The sequence below is a fragment of the Xenopus laevis genome, chromosome 2S, assembly GCF_017654675.1.
Source record: "Xenopus laevis strain J_2021 chromosome 2S, Xenopus_laevis_v10.1, whole genome shotgun sequence".
Taxonomy (NCBI): domain Eukaryota; kingdom Metazoa; phylum Chordata; class Amphibia; order Anura; family Pipidae; genus Xenopus; species Xenopus laevis.
The window spans coordinates 32,859,728-32,885,306 of NC_054374.1; the positions used below are offsets into that span (position 1 = coordinate 32,859,728).

Consider the following 25,579-nt stretch of genomic DNA (forward strand, 5'->3'; position numbering starts at 1 on the left):
TTGTGTTGAGGCCAGTTTTAATGAAACGGAATAATAAATGTTTCAGCACATGTATAAATGGCAAGACTTTAAGTTCAGGATCCTATAAATATATAACATTTCATCTGAAGAAGGCGGAGCTTCTAACTTACATTATAAGAGAACTTTGCCCAGCCAGAATCAGAAGGAAAACCATGGAAGAAAAGGGGGTCTCCTGAAGCACGAGTTCTCTCTAATGATTACACTGAACTAAAATGGATGCAGATCTGCTTTCAGTCTGAAAACATTAAGGCATTTTCTTCTTATCCAAACACATGCCAAGTCCTTATGTATTAAAACAAAGTCTAAAGTGGATGATGTTACTGGTGGGACATGAAGAATTGCAGTGCGTCTTCAACCCAGCAGTGAGGAGCAAACATAACCCAGCACCCATTAAAATGCCCTTAAAGTAACAGGTAACATTGACCAGAGGAGGACTGAAGAGATTTAGCTGGCGGATTTGTATTTGATCCAGAGATTTGCTCCTCTGACATCAAACGTGGGATCATTGCGATAAATGTGATTGGCAATTTCTTCTAGTGGAGGTTCAGGGTCGGTGGTAGCAAACTGAGCAGCTTCTTCAATCTCTTTCCGTACTTCCACATCAATTTCCTAGAAAATAGGGAGAGAGAGAGAGAGAGAGAGAGAGAGAGAGAGAGAGAGAGAGAGAGAGAGAGAGAGAGAGAGATACAGGTTATTACTTGTTTATTGTAGTTATTATTAATATATTCCATTCTTATAGGAATCAGCACAAAATGCACTCTATAAAGTGATTTGCCAATAGGACCTAGATTATTCTTGATGCTGCCTTGAATTGTATCAAAGTAAATGTATTAAATGTCTGAATCACTGTGCCTAGTACAGTACAGTTGTAATGCACCAAGGCAATTTAAAGGCAATTTGCAATTGTTTTTTTTAATTTGTGGTTTTTAATTTATTTAGCTATTTATTTAGCAGCAATTTCAGCAATCTGGTTGCTAGGGTCCAAATGATCCTAACAACCATGCACTAATTTGAAAAAGAAACTGTAATATGAATAGGACATGACCTGAATAGCAATAACAGTATGTTTGTGAAAGTTCTCATTCAACCAGGTCATGGTATATCTATAGAAATAAGTCAAATCAACTGGACTTGCTGTGTTTTTTTTTTCCTGAAGACGTTTCACCAGTCACCCAACTGGCTTTCTCAATTCAGAATAACTTGTAGATAGGATCTTGCTTCTCTATATATCCTCTGGAATGTTGCTCCAATCAGTTGTTTGATAGTTAGGAAAGGACAAGGTGCTCCAGAATGAATTGCAAATGACTCACCGAATAATGAAAGTGGTCCGGGTGCACCAGCCTCAGACCCCCATCTTCAGGGAGCTGCATGACCAGGTCCTGTGGATCCGTTGAGTGCCGGTCGGCCCTGCTTTTCTCTTTAGCATAATCTGTTTATCATAATCCACAATGATGTCATTAATTAGGTGTTGATTGTATTAGCAAAATCGGAGCTTTGATGTGTTATTAAACCTTCCAGGGAGAGGTGCCGAAACAGCATTATATGTGGCAGACAATAGACATCACTGTGGATAATGATAAACAGATTATGCTGATTGGAGCAACATTCCAGAGGATATATAGCGAAGCAAGATCCTATGTACAAGTTATTCTGAATTGAGAAAGCCAGTTGGGTGACTGGTGAAACGTCTTCAGGAAAAACACAGCAAGTCCAGTTGATTTGTCTTATTTCTGTAGATATGGCAATAACAGTAAATGTGTAGCATTACAGAGCATTTGTTTTTCTGATGGGCGTCAGGGACACCCCATTTGGAGCAGGAGAAAAATAAGAAAGCGGCAAATAATTCAAAACTATATAAAAGAAAAAATCATACCCAGTTGAAAAGTTGTTTAGAATTACCGATTCTATAACATACGAAGTGTTACCTTAAAGGTGAACCAGCCCTTTAAAGGAATGGTGAGCACATGCCACATTGGCGTGTTTATAGAACACAAGCAAGAAAAGAAATTTAGAATGGCTAGGCACTTAAAGGAATTATACCCATAAAATTGCCACACTTAATGCATATGTGGTTGACCATCTGCCTGATGCACTTCCTTTGGTTTGTGAGGTTCATGTGAGCCCTGTAAATAACAACTTCTTTACCCAACTGTCAATTCAGGGCTGCCCATTCCACCTCCCCAATTTCTTCCCTTCCCTTACAGGAGCTACTTGCGCCCATTTAATGCAAGAAATAACGTCATATTGCAATTTTCAACTTTGAAAAATAAAATAAGCATTAAAAAGGTGGTTCACCTTTCAGTTAACTTTTAGTATGTTACAGAATGGCTATTTCTTAATTTTTCCACTTTTTAACCCATTTCCTGCCAGCCATTTTGTCCTAGATGCGAACATCTACTGCCAAGCAGTTTTTAGATATTTTGCACTCTTTCACTTTAAGGGCCTTTCCTGGGGCGGTCTTTTAGTTTACCCAGGAAAACAATATATCGTTTTTTTCAGGACAACCTGAACTTTCAAAATATGCAAGAATTTTGGTGTAATTCTACTTCTGTAAAAAAATATAGGCTTCTAAGTGTCCAATAAAATGAAAAAAATCATGTTTCACAAAGAACAATCACATATATCAGAAACATTATTTACTTTATGTATGAGAACACAGCTGATTTGGAAAGGTTTATGTCTCCTGAACACGGCAATACAAAATATATATAGTTTTATGGAGATTTCTCACTTGTATAGATCAAAATCTACAAGCAGTACACTACCAAATTTCCAAAGCACCTCTCCACATAACGACATACTTCTGATTTCAAGGCCAAACATTCCACTAAAAGTAGGTTTACCCTAGAAAACTACCCATTATTAGAAAGAACAGATTCTGGTGAATCAAAAATGGGTAAACATATCATTGTACTCCAAACTACCAAGTTGCAATTGTTTCCTAAAGTTATAATGTTTTATAGAAATTGGTGAATTTTTTGAAAAATGACCTCAAAGCTTCCAATCTACAGCATCATATCTCCCACACATCATTAGGTATCAATGTAAAACACCCCAAATATGAAAGCCTGGGGTCCACTGAACAGTTTGATGCCCAATATGAATAGGTGTACCCAAGCACGTGGCATATAGGGGCCCTAAAATGTAGACACCTCATTTGAGCTATCAGTTCTGTAATTCCAGATACTGCAAAATCAACACATTTGCATCGTTTTAGGGTGGGGTAAAAGTAAAAAACAATAAGTTCGCCCCAGAAAACCATATATTTTCGGAAAGTACACATTCCCACGAATCTAAATTGTGTATGCATGTCTTTGTACTACAAAGTACCAAGCCGCAAACCATTCCTAAATTTGGTGATTTTGATGACATTTCCAAAAATCACCTGAAAATTTCTACCCTGCAGCATCATATTACCCACATACTTTTAGGTATCAAGAGAAATCACCCCAAATATGAAAGCCTAGGGTCCTCTGAACAGTTTGATGCCCAATATGTATAGGTGTACCCAAGCACGTGGCATACAGGGGCCCCAAAAGGAAGACCCCCATATGGTCTGTCATTTCAGGTACAGCAAAATCAACACATTTACATCGTTTTGGGTGGGTCAAAAGTAGAAAAAAGTAGGTTCACCCCAGAAACCATATATTTTCGGAAAGTACACATTCCCACGAATCTAAATTGGGTATGGATGTCTTTGTACTCCAAAGTACCAAGTCGCAAGCCTTTCCTAAATTTGGCAATAAAAGCAACGGTTTTTACATTTCTGAAAATCGCCTAAAAATATTGCAATTGGCCGCATTTATCTCACCCAACTTCTTACATACAATTGTAAAACACCATAAATACTGATGCCAAGGGTCTACTGAACAGTTTTATGCCCAATATGCATTGATATCCCAAGGCAGCTGGCATGTGCGGACCCCAAATGTAAATAGTGAATATGAGTTTTCTCTACTGCCGATTCGCCTTCTGTAAACATAGACCCTTGACTTCATATTATGTGCCTCAAGACCCTCCTAACAGCAAAGACCCCCCAAAACCATATGTTTTTGGAAAGTACACATTCTGACGAAAACAACCAAGATAAAGACGTCTTTCTACAGTACCAAACTGCAAAACTTTTCTAAACATAGAGATTTTTACATTTCTGAAAATCGCCTAAAAATGTTGCAGTTTGCCAGATTTATCGCACACAATGTTTTACGTACAAAGAAAAATCACCCCAAATTTGGACATCAGAGGTCTACTGAATAGTTTGATGCCCAATATGCATAGATTTACCAAAGTATATGGTGTGTACGACCCCAAATGAAAAATGTGCATATGAATTTTCACGCTGGCCAACTAAGCTGCTGAAAAGAGAACCCCAACTGTGCGTTATGTGCCGTAAGACCCCCAAACTGTAAAAAGACCCCAGAAAACCATATATTTTTGGAAAGCATATATTCTGACGGATCAATCTAAGTAAAATAATATACCAAAGCACCAAACAGCAAAACTATACTAAAGATACATAAGGAACAATAATGCAGGGATAAAATTGCAATAAAACCACAAAAATTGTGCAAATCAATGAAATAACAAAATAACTGCACCGACAGCGTAATTAGTGGCCAAAATCGATTATCCAATAGTCACGCTGCTGAAATAAACAGTTTTTAGGGGTAAAAAAAACACAAATTGGTGAAATGAAAAAGTAAAAAAAATAAAACGTGTATACATGTGTGTACACTTCCAAGAATTGTGTGACAGTGTATAAGTGTGTATAAGTGTGTATATAAGTCCATATAAGTGTATATAAATGCATATAAGTGCATATAAGTATAAAATGAAAAATTTAAAAAAAAAAACGTTTTTTTTTTTTGTTTTTTACACTAAAACATGTGTGTATGTGTGTATAATGTAGGTAGGTGTATGTAAGTGTGTAAAATAAAGGGCACTTACCGTTTTTGGCTGATCTGAGAGCTGGAGAAGAGAGAAGCTGTCTGCAGATTCACAGCAAGCAGGAAGTGTGTGGGCGTCGCTGGAACACGAGGTAAGCAGGAGGAAGCAGTGCAGCAAGGCAGACACGCGATTTGCTGTGTCTGCCTCTTTTAGGTCGGCCCTGCGACAATCCTGTCGCAGGACCGACATGACAGCCCCCCAGCCTTGTTGCCCAGGGGGCTGTCAATGCTGCTAAACCTCTGCAGAGGCGGCTAAAGCCGCTGATGCAGAGTACAGCATGTTAAACTGCAAGAACGTACAATGTACGTGCTTGGCAGTTAAAGCCCTTGCATGCCAGAACGTACGGTGTATGTGCTTGGCAGGCAAAGGGTTAAATTATTTGCCTTCTTCGTCTTACTGTTTCCAGATTTCTTTCTAACTGAAAGCTGACCTTATCTAAAAACAAATGGTCTCGAAGGCTACAAAGTAGCCTATTCATATTCCAGTCTCCTATTCCAATCAATGCACGGTTGCTAGGGTAATTTGGACCCTAACAACCAGATTCTGGAAACTACAAACGGGAGAGCTGCTGAATAAAAAGCTAAATAACTCAAAAACCACATGCTAAAAAAAATAAAAACTAATTGTATATTATCTAAGAATATCACTTTGTACATCTAAATAAAACATAATTTAAAGGTGAACAACCTCTTTATTATGGAGTACCGAGTATTGTAGCATTTGTGAAGTTTATTATATGACAAATGATAGTTACCATGCCTGTATTCAAAAGGGACTGAAGCAATCACACAGAGCAATTAAGGAGTACCTTTAATTCCTCCACATTAGACAGGTTGTTGTTTAACATTCTGTCCTTGAGAAGGGTGATCGGATCACTTTTACTTCTTACTTCCTGAATTTCCTCTCTGGTACGATAACTGGAATTAGGAAGAGAAAATGATAAAGGAAAATAGATTAGAGAGATTGCATTAGGACTAAAAGAAGAAAAATGTGTTTTTACTTACATTACTTTACCCAAAATACAAATGAAAAAACCCAAAACATAAGTTTTAAAGGGGCAGAACAGATGGGCTAGTTTTTTCTCTGCCTTGAAATGTTAATTCCAGCATCCATACTTCCCTTGCTATGGGAACAATGTTTTAGCTGGTGCCGATTTTCACTATTACATTAGCCTCAATGCTCTCGGACTGAAAAATTCCATTAACAACTCGAGGGAAACTAGACATTCTCAAGATGCTACAATAATATTTTTCTTACCTTACACCAGGATCGCTCATGCTGTGTCCATGATAACGGTAAGTCTGAAGCTCCATTAAAATTGGACCCTGAAAAATAAAGTATTAGGTTTCAAACACCACTACACAGAAAAAAAGAAGGTCTGGGTTAAAATATTCCAGGATATAATCTCTCACCTTTCCAGATCTGCAGTGATCAGCTGCAAACTTAGTGGCTTCTCGAACACACAGAACATCCATACCATCAACCTATGAAGAGAATTAGTTATTGATACGCTTTGTAGCCCAGAATAAAATGTGGATCACTAGCTACTGGGGAATTGGAGCTCAGCTCTTCTTGCCATTGACAATATGCTTTTCTGATTCTAGGTGCTGTAAATGTTTGTAACTGCTCACTTTACAGGCCTGAATTGGAGCAGCTTCAATTTCCCTACTTCTCTGCTCAAGAAATCACAAAAAAAATTTTTTATGAATAAAACAATAGGAAAAAATGTTCAGAACAAACACTACTCTCTGAATTCATGTTAAACATGGGGTATACCGCCCTTTAAGGGTCTGGCCACACAGGCAGATTTAGAGAGATTAGTCGCCAGGCGACAAGTCTCCTCTTCTTCGCGATGACTAATCTCCCCGATCTGCCTTCCGCCGGCTAAAATGAAAATCACCTGGGGGCAGGCACTCGAATCGCTTTGTTTTCCGAAGTCGCCCATAATTGCCTCACGAGGAAACTTCGGGCAACTTCGGAAATCGAAGCGCTCAGAGTGCCTGCTCCTAGGTGATTTCCATTTTAGTCGGCGGAAGGCAGATCAGGGAGATTAGTCGCAGAGAAGAAGAGGAGATTTGTCGCCTGGCGACTAATCTCCCCGAATCTGCACGGGTGGCCAGACCCTAAATGGCTCAAGTGTATTTACTACACTGCCGGTGGATGAATGAACAGCCCTAAGTAAACTATGAACACTAATCTGGTAGGATAAATCAGGCTGATCCAATCAAGTGGCAGTGGTGTTTAGACTGGAACAGCCCAATTATTCCTCGTCTGACAGCAAGTACCAACCAGGTATTAGGGACACTGTTGTTTAGATCCCAAGCACAGGACAAGGACAATAAGCTGCCAACTCAATTTGCAGGCATCATCAGATCCAGGGAAGACTCTTTGCAGAGTGCCACCCTGAGACAGGCCAGCCGATTCCAACCTACTTGCTCAGTTGTGCCTTCTTCACTAAAAGAGGCGAAATTCTGATTTAATTTCAGCCCTTGAAGTTACCAGAAGCAGCTTTTTGCTGTCCCTAGTAACTTGTAGGCTGCTGCTGCCTGAGTTTCTTAGCTTACCACATGACAGCTCTCCTGATCAGATCAGTATCATAACAAGAATTCACTAGACCCCTGCAGCTCCCCTTCCTTTAGTATCAGTTTAGCGAGTGATTCTGGTATTATAACTACTAGCATCCCAGTTTTGCAGTGGGTTACAGTTAAGAAGAAAGGGATTATAAGTAGAATCAGTACTTACTCGAAGACCTGGGATGTAGTCTCCTCGTTTGTAATAGTCTGTGCTTGCTGCTGCTCTCTCCACAGAGGTCCCCATGCCGTATCTGTTATTTTCACAAATAAAGATACAGGGCAGCTTCCATAAGGCAGCCATATTGTAGTTTTCAAATATCTGTCCCTGAAATACAAGGAAATAGGGAAAAATCTCAGTAAAAAATGCAATATACAAACTAATTTACTACAGTTACAGAATAGCAATATATATGAAAAAATAGTTGGTAAAAGAAATAATATAAACTGCTATTCTATATATGGTCACCGATCATAATCCAAAGAGTTTAACAACAATGACAGATGGGAGTCCATGGAAAGCCTTTCTTCCTATCAAGGTATCCTTATCCTGAATAGTGACTGAACCATGTAAAGCAATTTAAATGCAGCAATTAGGCACAATCGTAGGGAAATGCCTTCTGCAAACAGATTAAAAAAAAAGAATCAAGAATGGAAAAATATTTACGGAATATCCCGTATGGGTTTGTAAAAATGGAAACAGCTGGTAACATCAGCTCCTGCTCATATACATAAATAAATAAATATATATATATATATATATATATATATATATATATATATATATATATATATATATTCAGTAAAAAAGGTCCGCACTCTCAGGACTTAAAAATTAAATAATGTTTTATTAACAAAAGACTAACGTTTCGGCCTCTCCGAGGCCTTTCTCAAAGTAACAACAGACAATGAAAAATGCATTAAATACCCATGATGGCGGGAAAAGTTAATTGGCTGACATGCCATCCTTATCATCACAATGCATCCAATAGCATAACTCAAAATACATCAATACTAAACATAAAGAAATACTAAGAAATACTAAGAAATACAGATAATCATATCACTGTTAGATATACATCTTTAATATTCAATTCCTCAATTAAACCTATAAAACCCGTCTGACCCACGTCTAGCTCAGGAAGCAGCCAATTTCTTATCTATCATCAGTAGAAAAAAATCAATCAATAAACCATGTAGCACGCACCCTCTATCAATTTAACAGTATAACATTATTGATTATCCTACTAACTAGTAGCTATTCAAATTGCTGATTCCTTGTGCCCAATAGCAAGGGACCAAGTTAAATTCAACCATTGACATCTCAGCATCAAATAGATGATATAAAACAAACATCCCCATAGCGAGTGTAGTCCCACATTAAACCCATACACCACCAAATAGCCCATCTTCACACTATTCACCCATTTAGACAGTAGGGCCATATTAAGTGATATTATCAAAATGTGTAAATTGTGGCTGAACCATCCAGGACCCATCACTAACAGAGATAAAATGTACTATAATGTGACAGAAAACATAAAAACAACACTATTTAAAAACAATTCAGATATAACTATTCCGGAGTACCCTCCACTAGAAATCTAACCTTAATGTACGTATAGTTCAGCTCAGATTTAAAAGCAACAGATATGACCCATGTGCCCCCCCCCTCAAGTCACTGATTGGTTACTGCCTGGTAACCAGTCAGTGGAAACCAAGAGAGTTGAAAAGCAGGAAGTAGTGTTCTGGCTATTATGTTACACACCCAGTCACTCCAGCCTTTATACATTACATTTTTGCCTAACTATATTAGAAACATTTTTTATTTTGCACCGCCTATCTATTTACCCAGTTTTTAATTTTTACACAATTCCTTAGAACAAAGATTTTATTTAGGAACTTAGTCTTGTTTTATTGTATGTCCATGAGCATCTGTTTTTAACAGAACTGAAACGTGATCACGGGCACAATATGTTATGAGAAACCAAATAACTCTCCCGCTCAGAATCATGTCAGGGTGCACCAGAGGGTTATCCCAGAATTCCCCAATAATAGAAAAATCTGCTCTACCAAAATTAGCTTCAGAAGAAGTGGCTACATATAGCTGAAAAAAAAATAAACTTAAAAGGTGATGCTTAACTTGATAAACTTTATAATATATTGTTAGCGGCAAACATTAAAGGAGAACTAAACCCTTAAAAATTAATAGGACTAGAAATGCCATATTTTATATACTGAATTTATTGCACCAGCCTAAAGTTTCAGCTTGTCAATAGCAGCAATGATCCAGGACTTCAAACTCGTCACAGGGGGTCACCATCTTGGAAAGTGTCTGCGACACTCACATGCTCAGTGGGCTCTGAGCAGCTGTTGAGAAGCTAAGCTTAGGGGTCGTCACAAATTATCCAGCAGAAAATGAGGTTGGTCTGTAATCTAAGCTGATGCTATAGGGCTGATTATTAAATTCTGATGCTAGTTGCACTGGTTTCTGTGTTGCCATGTAATAATTATCTGTATTAATTACTAATCAGCCTTATATTGTGACATTTCTATTCTATGTGTACTGTATATTGTGAGTGGGTCCCTAAGCTCAGTAAGTGACAGCAGCACAGAGCATGTGCAGTGAATCAGCAGAAAAGAAGATGAGGAGCTAATGGGGCATCTTTAGAGACACAGATCTTTAAAGCTAAAGGGCTGTGGTTGTCTTGGGCTGGTACAGAAGACCAAAACAAAATGTACAACATTTCTAGCTACTTCTTTAGTTAAGCTTTAGTTCTCCTTTAAAGTCACAGCTTTAATCAAACAAGAGCTAAACCTAAAGAGTTTCTGTAGTGAAAGTCTCTATGGAGGATGCCAAACCCTTATTATTTTGCTAAGAAAACAGAATTATCTAAAAAATAATAATAATACAAAACTGGAGCATACCAGTCAGCTCAGCTAAAATTTCCTTCACAGACACTCCTCGTGTGTAGGTATAGCCATGTGCTCTATAGGCAGTAATTAAGTGATCCGTGGGATTGATACCAGACTCCAGACCCACACAGCATGCTTCCTTAAAAAAAAAAAAAAATGTTAACCTGCAGTAAAAAATCTATTTTTGTCAGGCATTGCCACGTAGCACATTTGATTGTGATTTTAACAATAGAAGAGATAATATAATCCAGGGATTTATTCAAATTTCTGCAATGAAGGGCTTTCTTTAAAAACACAGATATTATCATATCTTTATAGTTTATCCATAAACTATTAGGAATTCACTAATGCAATGATTGGGTTCAGGATTCAACCAAATCCAAGGGGTCTGGCTGAACCCTGAAAATCATTTGACATTTCATTCTACAAACAAGGAAGTAAAAAAAAGTCTGACTGCGCCCTTCTCTTTAACCCTTCCTATTCCTAATTTGCATATGTAAATTAGGGTTTGGTTCATTATTCACCCAAATCTTTCACATAGGGTAAGGCCAAATCCCAATATAGTGGATAGGGTGCATCTCTATTAATTATGCCTTTTGTTGTGACAATCCCCTGTAACATCAAGCACAAGGTACTGAATTATAATTACAAAAGAGAAAAAAACATATCAAAAAAATTATTAGAAGTAATTAGAAGTTGTATTTGGTAAAGGAACAGTAACATGAAAAAATTTAAAGTACTTTAATGGAACAGTGATCAAATGTACTTTTGCCCTGCAATGGTAAAACTGGTGTATTTACTTCAGAAAAACAACTACAGTTTATATAAACAAGCTGCTATGTAGCCATGGGGACAGCCATTCAAGCACAGGATACACAGTAGATAACAGATACGTTCTGTAGGGATTCTCCTTTTTCAGCTTTAATGGCTGCCCCCATGGCTACACAGGAGCTTGTTGATATAAACTATAGTAGTGTTTCTGAAGCAAACACACTAGTTGTACCAGTGCAGGGCAACAGTACATGATTTTTTCATTAGACTAATTCTTTGGTGTTTTTGTTCCTTTAAATATGACACATAGTTTCATAGCTTTCTTGGTAATGCATTTCTAGATTATAGATACCATACCTGCGTTTCATTAGTGTAAAGCACAGACTACGTGCTCTCTGCTAACACAATGTATTTACAGTAACTGCATGATCTTACCTGCCCATCATAGAGGTGGCAGAATCCTCTGATGATCTTTTGTTTGTACAGTTGATCTGATTTCAGCTCCATGCGTCGGATTGTCTGCATAGTCCTGTAATACTGGAGCCCCTCTTCTCGAGTTAGAACAGCCTGAGTGGGAGGTTCCTCTTCCAAACGATGAATGTCACATTTCTAACCAGGTTTCAAAAAGTATTCTTTAATAAATAGACAGACAGACTGATACACACACATATCAAGAGATGAAAATACAATACATTTTTGTAATTATCCAATACCTTGTCTGGGCTTACAAAATCTCCCTTTTTGTAGAGGATTGTGTGTAAAATTATCTTAGCAAGTTTGCTTTGAGGCTGTAAATTTGTTACCTGCTTGCCAAGGGCATTATCCGACAGCAACTTAGTAGCAGTTTAAAGGGGACCTAGTGCATAAAATGTAATTAAATTATGTTTTCTAAATACAATGGTTAAAAAGATATGCACTGCATTGATGATAGTTGTGCTGAGCGATGGGCTGTGTAAAATATCATGTGAAAAGCAGGCAGGAGTAGTGCAAATAAAGCAATGGTAACGTTTAGTCAGTTAATGGATGGATTTACATTACTAGCTGTGAATACTTGTGCAATTTAAAAATTCAGAAAACCAGAAATGTGTGTTTTGGTTAATTTATTTAAAGGAACAGCAACACAAAAAAAATGAAAGTGTTTTAAAGCAATGAAAATGTAGTGTAGTGTATTATATGTTGTGCTGCACTGGTAGAACTGGTGTGTTTGCTTCAGTAAGAGCAACGTTTCTCACCAACCCCTTGGATGTTGCTCCCAGTGGCCTCAAAGCAGGTGCTTATTTTTAAATTCCAGCATAAAAACCAAGTGTACTGTTAAACAGAATCTCCTGCAGGCTGTTAGTACACATAGGGGCTAGCAATAGTCAATCACAGCTCAAAATCGGCACCCCTGGGAACTTTTTACATGCTTATTGCATTTTTTACATTTGAATGTGGCAAAAGGTAAAAAAAGGTTGGGGATCCCTGGTTTATATAAACAAGCTGCTGTTTAGCCATGGAAGCTGGAAAAGGGAGAAAAGTCACAGGATACCCAGCAGATTACAGATAAAGCTCTGTAGTATACAATGGAATTCTTCAGATCTTATCTGTTATCTACTGTGTATCCTGTGCTTGAATGGCTGCCCCCATGGTTACTGAGCAGCTGTTATATAAACTACAGTTGTGTTTCTGAAGCAATCACACCAGTTTACCAGGGCAGGGCAACGAAACCTCATAATATCATTCATTTAAAACACTAAATGAACATAAATTTTGGTGTTAAAGGACAAAGCAAGTCTTGGTTTGACTATTTACCCATGTGGTGCCTTTTGATGAAGTGAGTCACTAATTTCTTTGGTCTAAATTGTGCTCCCTTCACTTGATTTTCACTTTATAAAGTTGTTTGTTGCAGTAGTGATTGCAGCGGCCATGTTTCTTTCTCATTCTCTATACTTCCTTATTAAGGCAGTTCGCGTTGCTATAGCACCAGACACTATATGCGATTTGAATTACTCTTGAAGGCGGGCATTCGGGGGTTTGACGCGTACATTTGAAAGCTGAGTTCTGCGCATGCTCCAGATCCGCTGCGAACGTTGTATACACGGAATCGCGGTCTTGCTACAGAGCACTGCTTTATGGGAAATTGCACTTCAACTAGTCCGCTCTAATTTTGGAAACAAGCTTCTGCAACATGAAAACGGATGCAATCTTAGGCAATTCAGCAGTGCTGCATAACTTATTTTATTAAGGCTTTTCCTATGAGACAACATGTTTGTTGGGCTTTCCTTGTCCTTTAAGTTCAGTAATACCACAGTTGCACTAGGCACTTAGTACTGCAGTTCTAGGGATCACAAGTGACCTTCTGTTACTCAATTGTTTCCCTAAAGACCATTATCTGCTACGAGAAAAACGTCCATGATTTTTTCTGTAAACGATATGCAAAAAAAGCAAATCAACAGTTCAGTTCCTACCTTAATGTCAAACGTAGCTTCTGATGCAAAATCTGCATAGTTACGGGACGCCACCATTACACGAACAGCCTTCAAAGAAAGAGACAATGATTATTTTCTGTACCTGCAACTGTGTGCGGGAAAGTGAGCTCTTCATATTTGCACGAGATTGCGGTGGCCCTTTAACAGAGTACTTCTTTTGTTCAGGTTACATCTTACAATCAGCCAGGGATACCAATGCATTCCCTCTTTCTATAATAAGGGCCCATAACAGGCAATTTAACCATTTTTTCCAATTTACGACGCACAAAAAACTAAAATAAAGACAGTTTTTGCCAGCTCTGTGCTCTATATAAGTTTTGTTGAGGACAGGCAAATACATAACTACATAATACTGTAGGAGGCTGTCATAAAATATTCCCTTTAACCTAGTGCTCTATAACTTTAAGGGGCCTATTTATTATGCTGTGTAAACGGAATTCAATGAAAAAACAGTGTTATAAGCTATGTAACAAAAACAGTGAATTTAACAAGATGTGTTTTATTTATGCCATGCGAACACCAGATTTGCCACTGTTATTCAGACCTCTGTAAGCAAGTTCCAGCAGAAGTTGATCTGAGAAAAAGCACGTAAAAAATACACCATTTTTATACCGTTTGTGAAATGTGAAGTGAATTATTCGGCCATTTTTCAACAACACAAAATAAATCTGCCCTTTAGTCTAATCCACTGGATGATTATTTACAGCACAACAAAAGTCTGGTATTTAGATTCTTTAAAATCATCTGGGTCAGTGGATTCATTTCAGAGTCATTTATGGTTCTCCGAAGAAAATAGGTACCCAATAAAATGTATAGTTTATTAGTTTATTAATTATTTGTCGTCTTCTTCTGAATCTTTCCAGCTTTCAAATGTGGGTCACTGACCCCATTTAAAAACAAATGCTCTGTATGTGCAATTTTAAATATCCATTATTAAAGTGGTAATATTTCTCGGATCGAGTGGTTTTTTTTTTTTGTTTTACAATTTATAGATCAATTGCTCCCACAAATTTGGAAAAATATCAGCACCTTTCCTGAACAAAGAAGAATTAATGCTTCTGCGTGATACACGGACATTTTTAACTTCTCAATGTGCACAAATTATAGTTATGCTTTTATACATATCAAACATATATACACATCAAGTTCAAAACCATGAACATTTTATCTATAACAAGACCAAAGTAAACATTTCTATAACTGCCAATAACAGCCTTCAAGCGGTTGTGCATGTCCCTTTGTGACATAACATGATGACATCACAATAACTGTAATGTGTATGAAACCTGTTGCAGCCAACTGCTCTTCATTCTTAGACCGACTGAAGGTGAGTACAGACATGCTTCACATTTATGCATTTAAATGTGTTATAAAATGGCATTTTTTTCTGTAAACTGTTAGAAGTAGCGCAATCTCTTCAGACCAGTTATCTTGTTATGTGTTCAATTGGTTTAATTCTCTCCGACGTACTTTTACAATTATTTTTACAACAGAAATAATGTAGTATTTTAACTTATGGTTTATAGTTTTCACTTTTTATATTTTAACTTACAAATTATATTTTTCACTTCTTTCCTTCTAGTCCTGCGAGATTCAGAGTCTAAAGAATTTTTTTGATCTATTGAGTATTTTTGAAGTTTTATATCAATCTATAGAAGAATTACATGAACTTTATCACTGTTAATAATATTGTTAAATTGTCCAACAACCAACAATCCCCCAAGAGGAAGAGGAAAATCTCATTTGAAAGTGAAATTGCTAACAAAACCCGAAAACTTGTCCATGATGAAGTGAAGCAAAATACAGAAAGCAGTCGACAAGAAAATAACCCAGGTGCTCCTTTGAAGTCCCATGCAGAGGACAAAAACAAGGTGCATGAAGAGTTTTGGATCCCTGAATTGGGTCTTTCATTAAGGCAGAGAGAAAGGTTGCTAACCGGAAGAGGGATGTCCAGAGTATTTGTTGATGCTGTACAAACACTTCTAAAGAAGCAGTTTCATGCTGAAGGCTTGCAGTCCGTAGTGAAGGATCGTTTCATTCCTGTGTCTGGACCATCAGTACAATTTCATGTGGATCTAAAGCACGCTCACTGCTTTATATCCTGTTACAGAAAGGGTCGTGTAGAGATTGTAGACAGCTCTCTGGGGATCCCTTCAGAACAAACCCGGAATGAGATAAAGAAACTCTACAGAAAAGTGGTTTCTGACCCTTTTAAAACAATCAAATTTGCTCATGCCGATAGACAAGATGCCGCTTCTAAGAACTGTGTGATATATTCAACTGCAAATGCTTATGAGATACTGAGCAATGGCAATGTCTGCTGTAAATATGATGAAGGAAAAATGAGGGAACATCTCTTCAAGTGTTTAGAAAAAGGAAAAATTACAGAGTTCCCCAAAATACTAAAAAAAAAGTAAGATAGCGGAAGAATGGTACGGAATACACACATGTACAAGCCCTGCATGTTGTGTCAGATTAAAGCACTTAAGGAGAAAATCACTGACAAGCTTTGGAAATCACTGTCCAAATCACTGGACATCACTTTTGGAAATCGCTGTGCAAAGCTTGTGATTGAAATACTGGGAACACAATAAAAAAACCCAGAAAAGACTAGAAAGGAGAAACTTTCCCTTTAACCAGTCTGGCAGCAGCGAGTGAGTTGACAATTCTGTCAATATGACACTTATGAACTGAACTTATGAACTGTGCTGTTGCTTTTTGCTCCTTGCCTGCCTCCGTACCCATCTACAGGAGAAAATCACCGACAAGCTTTGGAAATCACTGTCCAAATCACTGGACATCACTTTTGGAAATCACTGTGCAAAGCTTGTGATTGAAATACTGGGAACACAAAAACCCCAGAAAAGACAAGAAACATTTTCTCAATATGACACTTATGAACTGAACTTATGAACTATGCTGTAGCTTTTTGCTCATTGACTGCCTCTGTAGCCATCGACATCGAAGAAATGGCGTGACTATTTTCTTTCAAGATTTACTCCTTATTTACTGTTTTTTGTAAACCATTTATCTAAATAAACAATGAATGCTAATAAAAAGCAGGGTTTCTTGTCATTATTCACCTGTAGTCTTACAAACTTCGCAATCTTAGGGGCAGATTTTTCAAGAGTCAAATTGAGAATTCGATATTCAAATTTTCAAGTTTTTTTATGGTCAAAACTGTCAAGTTCGACTAGGGAGTTATTCAAATTTGATTCGAGTTTTTTAAAAAAAATTCAAATTAAATTTTCAAAATTTATCATATTCTGGCCCTTTGCAAACTCAAGTTTGATTATTCGGCATCTAAAACCCGCCAATGTTCTGTTTAGATCAACGGGAGACGTCCAGGGATCCATTTGGAGTGGTTTGCAGCCTTCCTGACATTCATGTTTATTTCAGAGAAAAAAAAACCTCACATCACAAGTTTTCGGGTCGATTCAATTCATCAGAGTTGTAAAAATTAGATTTTTTAAATTTCGATGTTCTGTGAATTGTGCAAAATGCAGAACATAGGGGGTTATTTATTAAAGTCTGATTTTGTCTGTTTCAATAAATTTTTTCAGGGTTTACAATATTCATTCCAACAATGATTTCCATATATCTGTAGAAAAACATGAACATGGTACATATAACTTCCAGTTAACAGTCCTGTATTATTAGTGTGTCTTAGTGTTTTATTCCTTGTTTTAGACTATAGTTAAAGGGTTGGTTCACCGTTGTTTTAACTTTAAGTATGTTATAGAATGTCTAATTCTTAGCAACTTTTCAATTGGCCTTTATTGGTTTTTTTCTTATATATGTAGTTTTTTAATTATATTTGTTTTGACCCATTCCAGCTTTCAAAAGTGAGTCACTGACCCCATCTAAAAACAAATGCCCTGTAAGGCTACACATTTATTGTTACGGCTACTTTTTATTACTGATCTTTCTATTTAGGCTCTCGCCTATTTATTTTCCAGTCTCTTATTCAAATCAATGCATGGTTGCTAGGGTGATTTGGACCCTAGCAACTGGATTGCTGAAATTGTAAACCGGAGAGCTGTATAAAAAGCTAAATAACTCAAAAACCACAAATAATAAAAAATGAAAACAAACTGCAAATTGTCTCAGAACATCACTCTCTACATCATACTAAATGTTAACTCAAAGGTGAACAACCCCTTTAAAGCACAGCCAGGGCAGCATGCTGATCAGATATCTAAATGCAGACCAGTTTCGTCCTTATTGGGGCTCATCAGTGCAATGCAGGGTTTTTCAAAATATCTAAAGTTAGAACCACTAAAAGAAAGGGGGCTGAGTTATGATTGTCAAACCAGCAATAAATTTGCTTTTGTATGATCAGATTTATTTTTGTTTTTCACCTTTTTATTCCTTAGTAATGCTCCTATATGAAATGTTCCTACTTTTTGTAATTTGAAGAAAGTTTGTAATTAAAATGTACTGTTGGAGATAAAAATGCTGGCTGAGGAGAGATGTCCTTCATTCATATGCCCATAAAACATTATAATTACCGTAGCTGCACATTATGCTTTTGGAGATATGGGTCCAATGGCAGAAGGGAAAAAGATTCAAAATACAAATCTGCTTCTGGCTGTTATAAACTTTGTGACTAACTACAATGTGATCTGATTGGCTACAATAGAACAAGACAAGACAAATTACAACAGACACCAGGGGTGTCCAACCTGCGGCCCGAGGGCCGCATGAGGCCCAGTATGGATATGAATGCAGCCCAGCATGAAATGGTCGGGTCATTTCGCAAAGGATATGGCCTCCCAGACCTAATAGACCTGCCTCCTGCCACTACTTGGTACCCGACATTGGCAATTCATCTTGTTCCTGTTGCATTCTGGTTGTGCACATGTCTGACTTGTGCTCTTAACACTCCTTTTTTATGCATTGCAAAAACATGCATTACATACATTTGTTTCACATTGTATGTAGAAGGAGAGAGAAAAGGAAGAGAAGGGGGAAAAAAAGAGAAAAAAAATGAAGAAATAAATGTATGGAAATACTCAGAAAATGAGAGTGAAATAACACTTTGTGCTCTCTAAGTCCAGACACATTAACCACCTCAGTCTGTCATCTTGTTAGGAACAGGCTTACTATGCCAGGTTGTAACAATGTGTTGACTTATGTAGTAGGGAGGTGGGGGACTCTGCCCATTGCCCAGTTAGTAATAATAATATAATAATAGGTCTATTTAATATCCAGGTGTCCCATATTCCAGTGTATAGCTCCATCTGGTTATCCAACTGGTATTATAGTTCTTTTCTGTGTATTTTCTTTAATTTTACAAATCAAAAGTGTGTATTTTATGTGCGGCCCCAGACAATTTTTCTTTTTCCAATGTGGCCCAGGGAAGCCAAAAGGTTGGACACCCCCGATTTACACAGATTACAAAGCTGCAAACCTCACAATCAGACCCACTTCCCTTTACCTGAAAAGCTCAAATATTTGGCTAAAGCCAGAGACAAAAAGACCAAACACGGGGTTCGCTCAAGATAAGGCAACATTACCAACAATTGTGGGCAGTTATATTGTACAAAACTATTACTTTGGTCTCCCTGTTAAGGAATGATGGCTCTGGACATGGCTCTGATATTCTTTGAAATCCCACACACAATAAGTGCATCAGCAGATGGAATTAATTATCTGGACATCCAATCTATGATCTGATGATCTGACAGAATCCCTTGTGAGCATCTGTGAAAAGCAGATTCTGTTGCAAATTTCTAGGCATCAGTATAATGTCACAGAGGGTAAAAAAATCTGATAAAAACACTTAAAAGGGGAACAGACGCCCCAAAAAAATGATTCCAAATCGTATTATCATGTAAGTTAAGCAAAATTAACTTTAACTACACTGTATAAATTATTTGAATCTTGTTTCCTTTAATCTGGGAATTCATAATTATAGCAAGCAGGCAGGAGCCATTTTGTGGACACTGTTATTAAGACAAGCCTTGCTTCATCTCAGAATCTTGTTTGTGCACCAGAATGGGGGACCTGATGTCCATTCTAATGCACTGGCTACAAAATTAAACGGTGGTTATGAGAACTGGGGGAATGTGGGGAAAGCAGAGACATCTAGAAAGTGCTGAATGGAAAATTAAAGTAATTGTCTGCCCCGCCTCTCTATGCCTAAGGCATAGAGGAGGGGCAGGCAATATTTGATTGACAGCAGAGATTTTTAAATGAGTTTACAACAGCTATGAACACATTAATTAAAAAAAAGAATTTGGATTTAATTTTGAAAATGACATTTATTATACAGCTTTTTATGGCTGGGTGACAGGTTCAAGTTAATCATAAGCTCAACTACAAGCCACCCCAACATAGGAGAATCCAACTATTTCTTGTTTGTTTCTGCTCCTGAGCTCTGCAGTCGAACCAGACACAGTTCTGTACAATCACCCACAGGTCTAATGGGCATGCTCCAAATGATGAACCAAACACAGAACGGCCTTGTTAATTGCACAAGCCTGCAGCAATGGCTACATGATGCATAAGCAGACAAAATTGTCAAACCTGCCTGACCAATAAACTGCTAGATATTTATAATATATAACTATTGGTCGGGATACCATACATACCAAAAATTGTATGATCAACTTAATTTGAAAGATGGCTACAATTGCCATCTCACACAAATTGGCTAATGATTTACACTTGGTGCAGTTTAGATCCGCCTGCAATAACCACTTCCAAATCTCTTGATTAAAACCAGGGTCTGTGTGTGTCAGTGCCAATTAGATTTATAAGTTATAGAGAGAAAGAACCCCTTATTAACAAATATATTAAATTAACATTCCCTAGTTAGGGTTAAATTTCAATTTCCTTGGTGATCACCCAATGACCCAACAATAACTAACAACATTAACAATTAATTAACCATAAATTAGTGTGATAAATTAAACCTCCTTCAATAAATTCAGGTATTTAAGGTGCAAGTGCTCAAATAAATAAACAGTCCCTTAGACTTCAATCCTTAATTGTAAAGTGGCTAGTGCTTATAATAATCAATCATTGATCCACAATGAATTAGTACAATTAATTACGGTACCCTCCTTTATTAAATTGAGGTGTCTAAAGTGCCTATACTCCAATCAATTAATGCTGCATTGAAATCCAACATTTAATTCTAAAGTGACTTGTGTTAATAAAATTACAAGATAAGTTCACAACATAAATTATCAACAAGCTCATTTCATTTAAATGTTAGGAAAATGAAATATATAGATGGTGGAGTTGTCCTAAATAAACTATCTTGTCTTTTTGCTATCTATGGGACAGCACAAAGATGGAGATGTCAGCAATACCGGGGACTGTGGTCTTGTTTATTAATCTATTGGAGAGGACTAACTTGTCTAAAAAACACAAATCTCAGGATGCTTAGAGAGAGATTGCTGAGAAAGGAGAAATGAACGAGCATAAACTACAACCACCCACAATTCGCTTGAGTAGCATGAAATCCGGAGTTAAGAAAATGTTTTTTAAAAAATCCCAATAATCATCTAAAATACACATCATACTGCACAGAAACTTGTGTAGACTGCAGCATGTTTTAAATCACATGCACATTTGTCAAGCATTTAACATGTGTCAGGTTTCAGCATACTGAGGTGCCAACTATAAATACGGGCCTTGGACCAAAATGAAAAACAGTCAAACTTCAATTTTTACATCTTTTTTGCGGTCCCATCTCTACACGATGCATAAAACACAAAATGTTCTTCTTTCTTGTTCAACATAGGTCTGCAACAAAAGAATAGTAAAACCATCTGACCAGTTTAGTCAGGTCCCAGCCCTTTCCTGTGTCGAGAATGTGAAGGAAGAGCACAGAAGTAGGAAGTAAAGAAAATCAGAGTACATCAAAAACAAAAAAATTGAGAGAGAAATACTGTTTAGTAAAGAAGTAGCCCAAGTAATATTTAAAATTAAAAAAATCTTTATTAGGACATGCATTAGGCTAATCAATTTTAAATATTACTTGGGCCACTTCTTTACTAAACAGTAGGTCTCTCCTGATTTTTTAATTTACACTTCTAAACGATGAATAACCCTCAGACTGGGGGTTTTCTGGGATGTGACCACTGTATATACATTTTTTTACAAAAATTGGTTTCATAATTTTTTGCTCCAAAGGTAGAACTACACACCACAGAAAAATTGCAAAGAAAATCAGAGCCCTATTCTTGGGTAAGGCTAATGTCACAATTGGTGTTTTGGAAATATCAAAACCAGACAAAGGTGCCTGCAATCTGTCTGCCACCTGAGAACTTTAAAGGGGAAGGAAACCTAGTCGGCGCAAAGCCCCCACCCCCCCTCCCGTTTGTTGCCCACCCTCCCTCCTCCACCCTGGCCTACCCGTCCTGCTGGGCAAATGCCCCTAACTTGTTACTTACCCTTCTGCGCAGGTCCAGTCCAGGGAGTTCACCGACGACATCTTCTTCCACGCGATCTTCTTCCTGCTGTGAACGGCGCATGCGCAGTAGGATCATTTCGCCGGTACGATCTACTGCGCATGCGCGTGACTTTTGGCGCATGCGCAGTAGATCCGTACCGGCGAAATGATCCTACTGTGCATGCGCCAAAACGCCGTTCACAGCAGGAAGAAGATCGCGTGGAAGAAGATGTCGTCGGTGAACTCCCTGGACTGGAACTGCGCAGAAGGGTAAGTAACAAGTTAGGGGGATTTGCCCAGCGGGACGGGTAGGCCAGGGGGGAGGGTGGGCAACAAACGGGAGGGGGGGTGGGGGGTTTGTGCCGACTAGGTTTCCTTCCCTTTAATGTCTGTCATCTTCCACATGAGCACGGTGACTGCAGGAATGTGCAGAAGCAACCTGATTTGGCATTGTCTCTGCTTGCACAGGACATACCATGTTGGGCATTGGCCTAATTACTGAGGGCAGCTTGGATTTCCTGGAAACAGTGTGTAATAGATTTCATAACAACACAGGTCTTTCCTTACCTCATTAGCAGCCCCCTAAAGCCATCGCATAGCCAGGACAATAAAAACAGAAAGAGATCATAAGAAAAAAAAAATACAAAATGCACACAAAGTATACAATTCTATAATACAAGCACATATGTTCGGAAAATTCAGTAATTTGGGAAAGAAGAACCCAGAAGGCAAGCAAGGATACGGGGTGCCCCATGCAAACTCACATACAATTCCACCCATTCTGGCTTTAAGATGTGGTTTTAGTTTTCCTTCATACACTGTGCAACTGAAAAATTAAGTTGCAATGAAGAGTGCAATGATATTCAGACAATCCCGAAAATTGCATTGTACACTGCTACATTGCTGCAACAATGATAGTGACCTGCTTAACTTTACAAATAGTCACAGATCACTTCCCGTTATAAAGTATGCACCCGGGTCTAACCGCAAGCCTTTTGCCATTCTGTGGGGCTGCACTGTGTAACCTCATTAAGCTTTTCTCTAATAAATAAGCACAAAGTAATGTCCTGTTCTTCATCTTGCTCACTGCCCTCAAGACAGTCTCTCTCGCGTCTCTCTGATGCTGCGTCTTCCTTGGAGTTTCATCAACATCATATCTTGCTGTCTCTCATCTCTACATTGCCCATTTTCTACAACCATCTTTTTTTGGGCTAGGAAATACTTATTACTTTGACATACTGGCTAAAGCCCTGTTCAATAAGCACAAGACACCCAAGTTCAGAGGAGGAAAACAGAATTAACACCTTATGATTTCAAGTAAGTAAAAGCTACTGTTTTATTATTACAGAGATAAGGAATTTTTTTTTAAAAATGTGGATTATTTAATTATAATGGAGTCTATGAGAGACAGCCTTTCCGTAATTCGGAGCTTTCTGGATAATGGGTTTCTGGATAATGGATCCAATACCTGTACTGTAGAAAAGTAAGATTATGGGCTAGTGCTGCTCTAAATATTCTGCTGGGGCTCCCCCCAGTGAAGAGGGCTCACAGTAGTAAATGCGATGGCCAGGTTAAAATTCAGTTTGCTTTTGGTAAAATAGATTATTCCAAATCCAGTTGGGATTAGACTTGAGTTCAAGACCTGTTTGCTGCCCAAGATTATGTCAAAACTAAAGAAGGATTCCTGTTTGAGGATCTTGCTGTGGAAGGTTGATGTCTAAAAATGCAAAATCATGGCTCAGAGAAAACCAATACATACACTCTGTTTTTCTACTAATAGACTATATTAAAGGGACCGTTCACCTTCCAAACACTTTTTTCAATTTCTTCAATTACTTTCCATTATTTATTATTTACTTTTTTTCCAAAATTAAGTTGTGAAGTTGAGTTGATCCATTTCTCAGCAGCATCTCCGGAGTATTAGCAACTATTGTATCAATTCTAACAGCTGCCTGTAATGAAATCCAGGGTTTCTGCTCAGCGGGGACAAAGATAAATGTATCAATTTAGAACAGTTTACAGAGTCAGCGACCCCCCTTAAGCAAACAAACAAATGTTGGTGCAAGGCACTCCGGTACACCACGAATAGATCAGACCGAAAGATAAATAAAAGTTGAAACCTTTATTGTACAAACATCTCTTGCCTGCCACATTTCGTGTCACTGGGACACTTGGTCATAGGCCATAGCTTTTAGCCTATAACTAAGTGTCCCAGTGACATGCAACGCGTCAGGCAAAAGCTATTTGTACAATAAAGGTTTCAACTTTTATTTATCTTTCGGTCTGATCTATTTGTGGTGTACTGGAGTGCCTTGCAGCAACCTTTGTTTGTTTGCTTATGGTTTATCCGCCCCCTTGAGCTGAGGGCCTGGGGCAGGAGCAACTGGGCCACTGATCTATTTTGGTGAGTTACTCGAACAACTGCCTATGTTTTGAGCTTAACTGTACTTATTCCGGCGACCCCCCTTCCCAGAGCTGGTTAAGAAGGTGAAAAATGACACGTTTCACTTCAATAATAGAAAAACTGTGACACATAGGGGCAGATTTATCAAAAGTCGAAGTTCGAAGTTAAAAAACTTCGAATTAAAAAAAGACCAATCGAATGGAGGTCTAAGTTTTTTGGGGTCAAAGTGGGACGAATTCGAATCGCACGATCATATTTCGATTCAAATTTTTTTTTAACTTCAACCTTCCAAACTCCCCCAATTGCCTCCATATAGGTTTTAGGAGGTCCCCCATCGGCTAAAACAGCACTTCGGCAGCTTTTAGGTGGCGAATGGTCGAAGTAAAAGTTTTAAAGAGACAGTACTTCAAAAAAATTCGATCTTTGAACTTCGCCGTTTTTTCAAATTTGAATCGAGGTTGGACTATTCAATGGTCGCAGTACCCAGAAAATTACTTTGAAATTCAAAGTTTTTTACTTCAAAAATTCACTTCGACCTTTGATAAATCTGCCCCAAAGGGATCGATCTGAAAAGAACTAGTTGTTAGACTTGAGTTCAAATGCACCCCAGTATACACCACAATAGAGCCAACAGCACCAGTCCTAATCCTACTCCAGTCCCACGTATGTAGTGCGTATGATTTGGCTTCCCTTACATACAGTTTGTCACTAGGTTATTCCATGTTTCCAGTCAGATATGGCTTTGTTCCTATGTCCTTGCAATGTACTCACAGTGACAGGCTTCTGGGCTGGGCCCTTCAGCACACGGGACAGCAGAGACAGCATCTTCTGCATGGACAGCCGCTCAGCAAATACTATGGCCTCACTGTTCTAACACAGTTTTGACAGTCCACTGACACCTACGCCCTCAAACCCAATCGGCCGCCAATAACCTTCCCAGAAGCCACCGCAGCAGCCGGCGCACCCAATAAGCGTCATGGATTAGCGCCAGTGGGTTGCGCCTGCACTGGGCGTGAGGAAGAACGCTTTCACGTCACTTTGTAGACAAGCGTGCAGCGGAGCAGTCTCAATGCGG

General features: G+C 38.2%; 1 protein-coding gene across 1 annotated transcript; it reads right to left on the reverse strand.

Moving 5' to 3' along the window:
* On the reverse strand, window positions 1-25,489 carry LOC121400742 (pyruvate dehydrogenase E1 component subunit alpha, somatic form, mitochondrial-like). The gene is made up of 11 exons (XM_041584702.1): window positions 25,276-25,489; window positions 22,668-22,682; window positions 13,673-13,741; window positions 11,661-11,834; window positions 10,467-10,593; window positions 9,024-9,058; window positions 7,711-7,866; window positions 6,381-6,452; window positions 6,226-6,293; window positions 5,777-5,885; window positions 1-630 (listed from the first exon to the last, which is right to left on the reverse strand). The coding sequence occupies exons 1-11, from the start codon at window positions 25,336-25,338 to the stop codon at window positions 466-468; spliced, it is 1,053 nt and encodes a 350-aa protein (XP_041440636.1). The 5' UTR covers window positions 25,339-25,489; the 3' UTR covers window positions 1-465.
* Window positions 25,490-25,579: the final 90 nt, after the last annotated feature.

Bases quoted from the DNA above. Each gene is read 5' to 3' on its own strand.
- LOC121400742 (XM_041584702.1), bottom strand. From the start codon at position 25,338: ATGCAGAAGATGCTGTCTCTGCTGTCCCGTGTGCTGAAGGGCCCAGCC. The intron at 11,835-13,672 runs GTAGGAACTGAA...AAACCTGGTTAG, and splicing joins AAGCTACGTTTGACATTAAG to AAATGTGACATTCATCGTTT. The intron at 5,886-6,225 runs GTAAGAAAAATA...TCCTAATTCCAG, and splicing joins ATGAGCGATCCTGGTGTAAG to TTATCGTACCAGAGAGGAAA.